Genomic DNA, 13,438 nt, shown 5'->3' with positions numbered 1-13,438 from the left:
TCAGCCCATTGAATATCATTGAAGTTGGACCAAAGTCGGATCAAAGTAGTATCCTGTTCATGAAAGTAGGATGGATGTAGGATCAATGTAGGGCCAATGTAGGACCGATGTAGCAGCGCAAAGTAGGATGAAAGTCGTGTAGTATAGTGTGAACCCAGCCGTACCATTAACCTTTTTAAGGTTTCTTTGGTGTGCGGCTGTCCATATCTTCTCAGTTTTGCTTTGTGCATTGCCGGCACCCATTTGGTTCTGAGAGGACACTGATTGCTTAGTACACTCACCTGGAGCGGCAGTTTTCCCCCTTTTGCTTGTATCCTCCATATGACAGCCATATTGCAATGGTTTGCGTATTGAGCTTGTTAAAGCTAAACTTCAGGCAGATATAAAATGCATAAAATTAAGTATATATTGGGACCTTTTTGCAAAGGCTTTCCAATCAGACCCACATCCTATCAACTTTTCAGGGTAGACCTGATCAGAAGCTCCATGCGTGTCTGTCCTTTTCCATTTGCCAGATCTAAATGTGACGGATCAGAGATAGCTGATGTGAATAGACACAAGTCTGTCTACATCTGACCACCCAATAATCCATTACTGGTCTGCCAATGTCTGCTGTCAAGACGCAGACAAAGAATGTAAAACTGGGCCATAGATGGAGTGATTTTGTTTCCTGCAACCCCGGGTTGCAGGAAAGAAAATCGCTGGATTCCCCCATCCACACCGGCTGAGCCCCTTCCGTGGATCCATTGTATTCACTGTAATAGCCGCTGGCAATAATCACATGTAATATCGGGTAGGCAGGTAGTACCTAAGTTGAGCAATCAACTTGGGTACATTCGGCCTGCCCATACTTCAAATCTCAGCTGTTCCTTGCTGAACAGGCTGAGATTTGAACCATCTATGACCAGCTTAACAGGCATGGATGTCACAAAAGTTTGTTGATTACCCATTGTGGGGACACAACAGGAAATCTATTTGAAGTGAGGGCAAACTTCTGTCATAAAGTTATTACCAGAACAAGTGTCCCCATTGGAAGATTTCCCCTCTGTTCTTTTTCTTGTGACCAAAAATTTTAAAATTTTCCCTCCCTTCAGAGGAACGTTGGTGATTTTGGAACATAAAGACTTTACTAAATGAATACCACACACCCAGGAGCACCCTCTCTGCCCAGCCTCCATGCTGGATGCGGACAGTAGACTCTTGGGAGATAATTCGGGACCATGCTCCACCGCGATTAACGCTGTACAGTCGCGTTTCGCAACTTAAACATGGCCTACACCACCAACTATGAGCCTTGATGTGGTCTCTTCTCGGTCTTTTTCTCTCTTGGTCTTTTGCTCTCTTCTCTTGGTCTTTTTCTCTCTTCTCTTGGTCTTTTTCTCTCTTCTCTTGGTCTTTTTCTCTCTTCTCTTGGTCTTTTTCTCTCTTCTCTTGGTCTTTTTCTCTCTTCTCTTGGTCTTTTTCTCTCTTCTCTTGGTCTTTTTCTCTCTTCTCTTGGTCTTTTTCTCTCTTCTCTTGGTCTTTTTCTCTCTTCTCTTGGTCTTTTTCTCTCTGTCTTTTTCTCTCTTCTCTCTTGGTCTTTCTCTCTTCGCTCTTGGTCTTTCTCTCTTCGCTCTTGGTCTTTTTCTCTCTTCGCTCTTGGTCTTTTTGGCTCTTCGCTCTTGGTCTTTTTGGCTCTTCGCTCTTGGTCTTTTTCGCTCTTCGCTCTTGGTCTTTTTCGCTCTTCGCTCTTGGTCTTTTTCGCTCTTGGTCTTTTTCGCTCTTCGCTCTTGGTCTTTTTCGCTTTTCGCTCTTGGTCTTTTTCGCTCTTGGTCTTTTTCGCTCTTGGTCTTTTTCGCTCTTGGTCTTTTTCGCTCTTGGTCTTTTTCGCTCTTGGTCTTTTTCGCTCTTCTGTCTTTTTTTTTTTTTTCCTCATATACTGTCTCCATCTTATGTGTTAAAAAAAAAAAAAAAAATGAATACCACACACTGGTTTAGAAATTTGTTCAAGAAAAAAATTCTCATCACTGCATTAAGAAAGCGAACGTCGATTTGACTCCACTATGATTTAGAAAATCAAAATCTTCCTATTTGCTGCAGTGTAAGCCTTGCCAAGCAGAGACTTCTGTATATGGTTATGCCCCCCTAATATATCCCTCAAACCAGGCAATGTTGGTGGACAGGTAGTCTAAGATGCCTGTGCCCACCCACTGCAGCAAGTGGCGATGTAATTACCTTGCTGCTCATCTACCCATGGTGGAAGGAAAGAAAATTGGATGATCTATGGCTTGCTTAAGTGCAGTGTTTAAACTGACCCTGTGATGAGAAGAATAGATGACCTGCCAGAGCTTACCTCTCCATCTGGATGTGCTGGATTCCTTGTCTGTCATATTAAACTGTTCTTTGAGGAAGAGTTTCACCTACACTGGCTTAAAGCAGAGTTCCACCCAAAAATTGAACTTGCGCTTTTTGGAACCCTCCCCCCTCCGGTGTAGCATTTGCCACCTTTCAGGGGGGAGGGGGGTGCAGATACCTGTATAATGCAGGTATTTGCACCCACTTCCCACGAGAGTCACTCCACTTCTCATCCCCTCCGCTGCCTTCTGGGAAACACACTGGTCCCAGGAGATGGCGGGGACCACTGGGATAGTGCCACGCTACTCGTGCCTGCGCAGTAGGGAACCGAGCAGTGAAGGCACAAGGCTTCACTTCTTGATTCCCTCACCAAGGATGGCGGCGGGGGCAGCAGAGCGACAAACGATTGCTCGTCTTCTGCTGCCGACATCGCAGGTGCCTTGGACAGGTAAGTGTCCATTTATTAAAAGTCAGCAGCTGCAGTATTTGTAGCTGCTGGCTTTTAATAAAAAAAATAGCAGGACCTCTGCTTTAATGCTTTTAACAAACGAGCAATGCAGTGAGTACCAAAGCCAGAGGAGCAACATGACAGCCAGGGAATTTGGTAGAGAGCTCAGCAGTATTCCACATCTCCATCCTCTGGCGTACTCTGGTGGAACAAAAAATAGAAGGCAGTGCAGCGCAAACCGAATATAAACAATAGGTGTGTGTATATATGTGAAAAAATAATAATAATAATTTAATAAAGTCCAAAAGAAGGAAAAATATATATCCAGTGATCCAATTTCTGGGACTCTTCACCACGTGACTTAAAGCACACCATAAATTAAAACGTGATCCCTCCACCGATTAAATTGGGTACTGTCATCTCAGCATAAGACCACTGCGTTACCAGATGGTCAAATAAGCTTATGTTTATCATCCAAGAAAAAACCGCAAGCAGCACAGTGATGGTATATCTTCCAATGGAACAGCCAAAGAACACCAGGGGGCACAATGAAATTCCAGATCCTCAGTATGACAGCCTCTGGTGGAAAATTACATTATTAACCCTATTTTGCCACTCTTAAGCCTTGTACTCACGATCAGAATTTTCCGACAACAAATGTGTGATGGAGGGGTTTTGTCGGATAATCCGTTTGTTTGTATGCTCCACCGGACAATTGTCGGAATTTTCGACACATGTTTTATAGCATGCTTTCAAATTTTCCGACAACAAATGTGTCTTGTCAGATTATCCGATCGTGTGTACACAAGTCTGTCGTACAAACATGCTCCGAACCAATACTAACCATAGCATAACATTAGCAGTAGTTGCCCAAAGGGTGGTGCTAAAGAGCAGAAAAACCACGTAGTTTTGTGTATGTTGGCTGAAAAAGTTCTGCCGTCTGTATGCATACGAAGCTCACGGCCAACGCCCTTCGCACAAAATTCCGGGGATTTGTCCAATGGAAATCTGATCATGTGTACGAGGATTTAGACTTCCATTACCAAGTTGCTACGTTTGTGCCATTTCGTTTTTGCCAAAGGAATAAAAGTCGAAAATATCTACAACATATCTGCTGTGCAATTTTGTAATTTTTTTAAATGGAGCTCTAGACCAAAATTGTTATCTCCCTTCATAGTTAAATGCCCCAAGTTTCTCCTATAGCTGCAATCATCTCCATGTACATAGATCAGAATGTAGAATGGTAAGAGTGCTGCTAGCGGGGCCCTCCAGGGGCTAAATACATTCAGGATCATCCAAGATGGCAGGATAGCAAGCTGACCACCGGCACCTGAGAGAAGAATGCTCTGGATAGACAAAGATATGCAGAGAAAGGCACTTCTAAGTGTAGTATGTCAGCAATTTTATTAAAAGTCAACAGTTAAAAACACCTACAGGATTAGAGTAAGCAGAGGCTCATCAATGTATGAAGTCCTCCTGAGATGGTCTTCCATGTCACTGTGCTGACCAGCAGCTGCAGGAACCGAGGGTCTGGAGGAGCAAGATGGCCGATGCACTTCCTGCATATAAACAAAGCTCATATAAATCTGGTATTTATACTAAACACCCTGTAACGGTCAGGGGTTAACACCGTTTACGATATTCCATTCCACCAACCCAAGACAGCTTATCCGACACTCCACAATCCAGCAGACACGATCCATATGGATTTTCCCAGAATAACGAGACACAAGCTCTGTTCTCTGGTTCCAAACAGAATGAATACTTAAATGGTAAACTCAGGCTTGTTATATACAGTTAGAACCCCCAAGAAACAATGGCTTAACTCCACCCACAACATGACACAATGGGTGCTCAATACACATTCATTTAGATAATGACATTCAGATAATCTAAATGAACTAATTACTAGGCATTTCACCCAGACGTTCTGACTCCACGATAAGCTATTCTCACCTGATACACAATACAGATTCCTTTGTAGATGTAATTGACATGCAAATCCACTACAGCTGAAAAGTCAGCCATCTGACCTTTCAGACTGCCAACCCCTAACACATCTCATCAATAGACTTTCACACAATGAAATATCTTCGGAGCCAGACTCAAGTAACACCTCAACAGTATGTGTTCCACATTGAAGGAGGCACTCTATTGACCTGTTGTTTTCAGAAGGAACAACTTGTAATATTTCAAGATATCCTGCAATACATGTATTATCATTACTGTCCCATCTCATGTAATCCATTATATCAGTTCTCAGTCATCCTATGCCCCTATTGGACATAGGATGACCCAAGAGTCATTAGTGAAGCTGGCACAGGAGTACCCCGCATCCTTCAAAAGTCTCTGGGTATCACGGGCCATTCCGTTACACACCCCACTCATCATTTTTTTAAATGTAGAACTGTTTTTTTTATTATACACTAGCTTGTGATTTATCAAAGAAAAAAGTTTTAGTTTCTGCTTTGCTATACGCAATCCTTTGCTCTGCTCACCAGGAGCTCCAGCATTTTTCTATAGTATACCCACATATGTTTTGTAGATAGCTGGTTGTATGAAATCCCTGCCTCACGAAAGAGAATACCGCGCCGCACAATGCTTGAAATAATAAGCCGCCATCTGTGACATATAATAAATAGAATATTGAAAATGAGCATTAATACCACGCATCACGGAGCAGGTGCTGGAGAGTTTCCCACCAGTCCTAGCACAGCCAATTTCTCCTGCCTAATGCCTGTCACAGCCTTGTAGAGTGCCGGCGATTCCCGCAATAAATGCCTGTCTCATCCTGTGGCCAGCATGCAGATAATAAGCATTTATGGGATCCTCGCAGAGCCCGGCCGAGCCGAATCCCTCCAGGAGCAGCCGAGTAAAGTAAATTTAAATCATTATTGAAGGTAATTAAAAGATCAAACTTAATTTTGTGAGAGGTGAGGAACCTGTTTTACTGCTCTGTTAGCTGGAAGATCTAATGCAGACACGGTTACTGCTGCCTGGAGCGCACCCAAGACCTCTCTCAGTATTCACAACTGCTTCGATTTTTTTTTATATTTTTTTTTTGCCTTTTCACATAAAGCAAATAGAGGTGTTTAAGAGTGGAACACATTTGATTCATATTGGGGTTTACTTTTCCTTTTAAGGCTCAGAATGCTTAAAGCAAAATTCATCTTAAAGCTCTGCTGTAACTTAAAGAAGTATAGCCAAAGTTATTATGACTGTACTTCTATTGATCACAGGAGTGCTGTTCGTTCTGCGCTCCTGTGACCCATTTTCATGTTACAGAGCTGGTCTAGGCTCTAAAAGATGCTGACCATATGGTCAAGATTCACCCGGATTCCTGGACCGGCAGCTGTGTAATGCATGTGGCCAGCTTAAAGGGCAACTTCAGTCATGTATGTAGGTAAACAAAACCTGTGTACAGGGCCGTCTTGCGATCCTCCCTCCTATTGCAATGTTGTATGGCAGTATAATAGAAGTCACATGGTGACCTAGACATTTTATAGATGGGCAACTCCTATCCTCCTATTGATTAGTGGTTACAAATTAAAGGGGTTGTATGGGTTTGTGTTTTGTCACCTTAATGCAGGGGAGCGCACTCGCAAGCTAACCCCCTTGGAGTGCTTCCCGGGGGGGGGGGGGGGGTTAGCTCTTGCGGGCGGAGCCCAGACAGCTGCTGTGGGACCCCAGAACAGGAGAATCGGGGCCACTCTGTGCAAAACGAACTGCACAGTGGAGGCAAGTACAAAAGTAGAATACAATTATATACAGAACTTACAAATTTCTTTTACACATGGCAAATCCTGTGCCAATGCCCTGCCACCTGTCGTTAAAGACAACTAGTGGTTTTCAGGACTAGGCAGTACGTCTTTCTTGCATTTTAGTTTACATTGTTAATGAACTAGATTTTCTGTTTTTATTACAGTATGTTCAAAGACGGCAACAAGAAAACCTTCAGAGACAAAGTCGTGGGGAGCCGACACTGCCTGAGGAAGACGTGTCTAAACTGTTTAAACCACCTCTTCCACCACCCCGTATGGATTCACTTCTCATTGCAGGTAATGCTTTCTTCTATGTGAATACACATTAAGCCTATTTGAATAAACATCTCAATGTTTTTGGAAATGCTAGGATAACTGGACCATCTGTAGATCCACAGTACCTGGCCCAGTACTCCGCTGTTTGCCTGCAAAGGGTTCCTTATGCAAACCTGTTTTATAACCTTTACATAAAAACATTGCATGCAATTAAGCCTGGTACACCATTTAAGCCAGCAGGCTTAAATAAAAAATGATGCGATGTTAGTACCACAATCTCCCCGCTGAGCGATTTTGTTTTCTGACAGAGAGACCCCCCCCCAATACACACTGGTCAGCACTGATTGGATGCTGGTTTTCCAGCCTGCTGGTTTGACATGCCAGTTCAGACAGGCTGATATTCACTTGGGTCGAATGTCAGCTGGTTTCTGTTGAACCGCCGATGTTCAGCCCGTGTGTACCGGCCTTTAGTAATAAGTGGGGAAGCCTCACACCATTTCAAGACAGCCATTTAGCTCCTTTTACACAGAGGGAATTTGCTTTGCTCAGCAAAGGAACCTGTCCACTGATCCCCCCCCCCCCCCCCCCCACTGAGCTGGACGGATGACAGGTCCGTTTATGCAGAGTGAACACGGACCATGCCCGCTCTGCTCTATGGGAAGTTGGGTGTACGCAGAAGAGGATGGATCCTCTTCCAATTATTTTTAGTGGACTGGGTAGGCGGTAGGTAGGTGTAAACGTTTACACCTACCGGTCCATAGAGATGAATGAACAGTCCGCCTGAAAAATTGACAGGCAGACCTGACCGTAACAATCATATGAATGGAGGATCACACTTTAAGGTCCCCAATCTATGGAAACGCCAACACAAGGCAGGATATAGCAAAAAAAAAAAGTTTTTCTTTCTGAAAAATAAGATTTACAACAATCAAAGACTTGTTATAAAATCCAGCATAAACGATAAATGTGACACATTTTATATAAATCATGCACTTGGGTATACAGTAGAATCTCATATTACGAGCATAATCCGTTCTAGGAAAATGCTTGCAATCCAAAGTTCTCGCATATCAAAGTGAGTTTCCCCATAGAAGTCAATGGAAACGAAAATATTTGTTCCGCATTGACTTCAATGGCATGCAATACTGCATGTGGCCAGATGTTGGGCTTGAAACTGCCGGAAAGTCTCCATTCCCAAGGTTTGCCAAGGTCAGCTGAGCTGTCCTCAGGCCTTCCTGTGCATTTCCGAACACCTCCGGCGCCCCCCCACCTCAGGCCAAGTGCGGTACTGCACACCGCTTTGGCCTGAATCCTGCTGGTTTTGTGAGACAACACTTGCAAACGTAGTTAGCATTTTTTTTAAAATACAATGTTTGTATTGCGAAACGCTCATTAACCGCGTTACTCACAATCCGAGGTTCCACTGTATTTTAGATTTCTTTTCATGCTCTTCTAGGCCAAGTTCTGGATTACATTGTGTGACCCTTGCAGTGACTTTGCTCATCCAAATAACCTATGCAAGTTTTAAGTGAATCTAGCTAATATTTACTAAATGCATTAAGGATATAAGAATATATGGGGCTAGATTCCTTTTACTACTATCCAGATCTTTGCTAGGAAAGTTTCACACCCTTAATGGTCCCTTGGGGTTATTTGACACTTAATCTGCACTTGTAGAGTAGTTTCTGCAGACATCCCTTCTCTCACCAGGTGCTAATAGGTCACCATGGAGCTGCCCCCTTCCTGCGTGAAAACACAACGCATTTCTCTGCCTGATTGTCCCTCTCCAGAGACACGTTTAGGGTCTCCTACCCTCCTGTAATTACAGCCTAATTGCATATAATGGTTAAGGAAACTATGTACATTTGCTCTGAATCAATGCCCTTCAATGTACACACCAAATGATTTTTCATGTATTAACCCCACTCAGGCCTAATGATTTTTTCTTTTTTGTTCACCGTTCTGGTGAATGCTGATTATTAGCTCAATGATTTCCACCATGTGGATGGAGTCCAGCAGGATAACGCACTTTTTATTAGGCCTATATATTCCCTCTAGCTGAATAAGAGCGAGAATTGTAGAAGTGCAAAATGCAATGGCTTACCCATGATACCCCGCAAGGCTCGGGATTCATTTTCTACATGGATGGCTGCTGAGCTGTGATTTGGATAGCTCACTCTGAGAATATTGTTTAATAAAGACAATTTACATTCAGCAACCATAAATACAGAGCAGATTTTAGCTACAGAGGTTTTTTTTCCCCCCCTCTTGGCAATGCATTTACAAGGTAGAGCACAATTATATTCTGTGAGTATTTCATGTACCGGGGAGACCCTGGGATACAGTGTGAGGGAAATCAATTATTGTGCAGTAATTACATTGTGTATTTACATTCCACACACTGTTAAGGTTCATACACGCCTGTGAAAGCCCCTCTGTCACCATAGACAAGCAGCAAATGACAAGATTTTTTTTTTTTTTGCTTGGCCGATTTGGATTAAATACCTTGTATCCTCAAGGGATGCTTGCCAAGGGATGTAGACTTGACCATTTTTCTTTTTAAGAGAAAACCTGTTTGTAAAAAAAAAAAAACAAGCTTAAAGCAGATAGCACATGTCTGTCTGTTCTGCTTGGCAATCGCCTATAAAGTGTCAGTACATGGAAGGGGTCACCCCTCTGCTATCCCTTGCAAGCAGATTTTCTGTGTCACTGACTGCATGCTTTAATGTAAAAAACCCTGTGTGGCTCTCCGTGTTAGGCCGGCCATACACAGAGTGAATTTCTTTCCTGTAACTACAGGTTGCGGGAACGAAATTCACTTGATTTCCCCCCATCAACACAGACAAAGTTTATGCAGGAATCCCTCCTGCCAGGCCATTGTCTCCTCCTGCTGGTGGGAGGAGGGGGAAGCCACCCCGGCCGAGAGAAGATGTGATTGTCACTAGCGGCTATAGCAGCCACTTGCAATAATTATAAGCAAATCCAGTAGGCTGATTGACCGTTCAATCAACTTGGTATATTCAGCCTGCCCACTAATGGTTGCATCTTGGCCGGCTCCTGCTGAACCGCCTGAGATTCAAAATGTGTATGACCGGCCTTGGCATCTTTTATAAAACGGTGAATAGCGTTTTAATTACGTTACCGAACAAAAGGTGTTTTTTTTTTCTCTTTTTTTCCTTTGACCCCTTACCATGGAGCGTGTGCGTAAATGTGGTCTCATAAAGGTGGGTCTTTATCCATGGAGCTACATTTGTGCTTGTGCTGAGAGCATGCTCTGGGTCAACTGTGGATATGGGATTTTTGTGTGTATGGGATTTTTGTGTATATGGCCTCCCCTCTCCCTAGGCGCCTCCCCTCTCCCTAGGCGCCGCCTCCCCACTCCCTAGGCCTTGCTCCCCCCCCTCTCCCTAGGTGCCGCCGCCTCCCCCCCCTCTCCCTAGGTGCCGCCGCCTCCCCCCATCGGAGACGCCTCTCCCCCCATCGGAGACGCGTCACAGGTTCCAGTTTGCCTGGTCACTAAGAGCGTAGTGCGACTTGCACATACGCATTGTGCACCCAGCTGTGAAACTGCAAGCTGTCAGATGGGTGCCCACACTTGCAATTCCGGCGCCGCAGGGGAGAGGAGCAAGGCTTCGGGCGGACACATTGCTGGACCATGGGACTGCTAAGTGTCTGTTAAGTCAGCAGTTACACTTTTTGTAGCTGCTGAATTTTAAGAAACTTACAAACGAGTGGAACTTTGTTTTTACATTGGGCAAAGTCGTCTCGGAGTAGAAAGTGGAACCATATATGCTGTACTATTAAACACTGATTGTAGAGCAGGAGAAAAATACAAGGAGTTCTATTCAAGGAAAAATCTCCTTGACCTCATCCCAAATGTATACACAAGCTTGCTGATAATTGCTACCAACTGCAGCCATTTACCAGAATACTGACCTCATTGTCCTGACTTCATATGATAATCTGAAGAGACAGTGATGTCACAGGTTCAAAATCAACAACCGTTACCCTCTTTACACCACTTACCACCAGAAATTGTGCACTGCACAACTTTTTTTCTTTTTTTTTTTTTTCTTCAGTTAATTGCTAAATGCTGTAAATCTTTCACTACATAGGACTTCAAAACTGTTGCTGACATTTTAACCCTTCTAAGCAAAAAGGCCTGGATTGTTGAAGGTCTGCAGCTCTGATTTTAATTTTTCTATTGCGCTTTACTGTATGGTGTCAGTATTGTGGAATATCCTTCATTTTGCCTCCTATGAAGGTATTGCACTGGCTGTACCTTGGCTAAAGAGCCAATGCCAAAAGGTCGGTTTTAGACCTTATTTGCTTAAATTGTAACATCCATGAGGAGAACTGATGACTTTACTTGCAATTGTGACTTTCTTGGAAATTTAGGAAAATCAATAAATCTGGTAGATCTAGTCCCCCTTCAAGATTCAGAAGTCTGGTGGGATGCTGGACAACATCTGCCTGGACATGCAGTTTTTGGGCAGGAGACTTGGGCACCACTATAGCCCCTCCACACAATTGCTTTACGAATACCCACTAAGAGCTCTTTGCAATCTAGGGCTAATATGGAAATTTGTTGAGATGAATGGCACAGTATACATATCAGTCAATGGTTCACTACAGTGGGCTGAAATTCGATGCTTCTGTCAGGGTTGACGATACATTGGCACTTCCAAATGCCCATTTGGCACAATGGAGAGCAGAGGACCCAGGCTGGTCTGTAGGATCTCATATAGGCTGGAACTTGTACACGTTTGTAAGCGTTGCCTTACTTTGTGTCTTAAGGTGTGTTAAAGCCATATTGTGACCAAAAAAAGAAGACGGCACGGTATCTGATAATTCTGTCTTGGGTGGGCACCAGCAATCTAAATCACTTTTTTATGTCTTGGCTGTTCCACTGGTATGTTATTTTTCAGGCTCTATCTTGGTTTTCCAAAATGCCCATGTGTCTCCTTGCAGCTGGACTCCCTGACTGGATATTGTGTTAGAGGACTTTTTTTTTAAAGTGTTTAATTAAAGATAATGCCTCTTCACCTGCACTAAGCAATGGTTTTGCACAGAGTAGCCCCAAACTACCTCTTCCCGGTCCCTCACTGGGAATCTTGGCTGCTCCTCGTCTGTGTTGCCTTGCTTGCTATGAGAGCAAATGTGTGTACTCTTGCCTGAGCTGTGTATGTATGGACCAGTGCTCCATAGACACACAGTGCGACTTCACCCCGTTTCCTCCTCACAGCATTTGATTGACAGCAGCAGAAGCCAATGCAGAGCTTTTTTTTTCTTCTTCTTCTTTTCTTTTGGGGGGATAAAGTTGACCTTTAAATTATGCCAATTTGTTCTTTTGGCTGAAGTTTTCGATTTGAGACAGATGCTTCACACACAAATGATGATGTACTTGAGAAATGTTGGACCTGTCAATGTACAATTGCTGTATTTTTATAAAGCGCTAAGCTGGTATGTCTTTTTTCCCCTCACAGGTCAAATTGACACTTACATCGAGAACATAAAGGAGTTCACCTCTCAGAACCTGGGAAAGCTGTTCATGGCTGAAGCTTTACAAGACCAAACTAACTGAAATATAGGACCGTTCAAAAACCCGACGGCGCCAATTGGATAACTTTTATTACCAACATTGAACTTTTAGGAATAACAAATAAAGAACTCTTTTAATGTTCTGGATTTGTTGTGATTTTTTTTTTTTTGTTTTTTTTGGGACACTTCAAGGTTTCTGGCTCATGTTCGAAATTTCTGAAATAAAATAAATAAAAACCCCATTGCATAAGCTACAGTTTGGCACTCTTCCTACATACCTCTTCGGGCTGCTTTATATGTATGAAAGGAACAGGAAATGGCTCCCACAACTGTGAAAACCATATAGCAAAAACTTTAGGGTCAGTTTCAAATGCATGAACTATGGCCTCCCATTAAAAATGTGCTGCAGCTCCAAAAGGAGAAGTGCAGCCAAAGCTGGGGATAACAGGAGTGCAGTTCATTCTGTACTTCTGTGACCCATTTTCACTCGACTATCTAGGTGGATCCCAACTGTAAATTCGGGATCAATCCAAAGCCTGGACTGGCAGCTGCCACTGAGAGCCCGAGCCAGCCACTCCCACCCACTGCACAGCCCAGTGCTTGAGTGAGCGCTGGAGGAGCAGAGAGCCGCTCACTGACAGTCACCGGCTCACTGAAGGCTGAGAGAACTGAGCAATCAGCGGTCTTTGATTGCTCCGGGGGGCAGATTCACCGTCTGTTGAATGCTACATCCACCTAATGGTTTGACAGTGAATGCTGCATTGCTCCTAAATTCAGAGCAGAGTTGCCACCCTCATAAAGGCTGTGCCTGCTTGCACTGCAGTTGGGATGTTGCAGGGGGCGTGGTTATTGGCATTGGTACTGCTAATTCACAAACCTGTAGATTCTCAATTATCACCTGGTCACATCTCGCCTGGCACAAAGCTTTCTAAATTGACAGCACTGATTCTGCTGCTGAAAGAGAAGAGAATAGTGTTCAAATTATCTATACAAAAAGATGGCAACAACCCCAATTTATAACTGGCCTTTGCAGTAAGGTGTAAATGGAAGGGCAATGCACATCACAAACGGATACAAA

The 13,438-nt window shown here is 43.6% G+C and overlaps 1 protein-coding gene across 1 annotated transcript in view; it reads left to right on the top strand.

Annotated features, from left to right (window-relative positions):
* Positions 1 to 12,507, top strand: part of EIF3H (eukaryotic translation initiation factor 3 subunit H) — a 154,903-nt gene extending 142,396 nt beyond the window's left edge. Inside the window, exons 7-8 of the mRNA XM_040354874.1 lie at positions 6,708 to 6,840; positions 12,306 to 12,507. Coding sequence (XP_040210808.1) covers positions 6,708 to 6,840; positions 12,306 to 12,403 — 231 coding nt within the window. The 3' untranslated portion in view covers positions 12,404 to 12,507. The remainder of the gene's footprint in view (positions 1 to 6,707; positions 6,841 to 12,305) is intronic.
* Positions 12,508 to 13,438: the final 931 nt, after the last annotated feature.

This window comes from Rana temporaria, chromosome 5 (genome assembly GCF_905171775.1).
Source record: "Rana temporaria chromosome 5, aRanTem1.1, whole genome shotgun sequence".
In the NCBI taxonomy this organism is placed as follows: domain Eukaryota; kingdom Metazoa; phylum Chordata; class Amphibia; order Anura; family Ranidae; genus Rana; species Rana temporaria.
The sequence above is the reverse complement of the archived record's forward strand: the minus strand, read 5'-3'. Positions and strand labels throughout refer to the sequence as shown.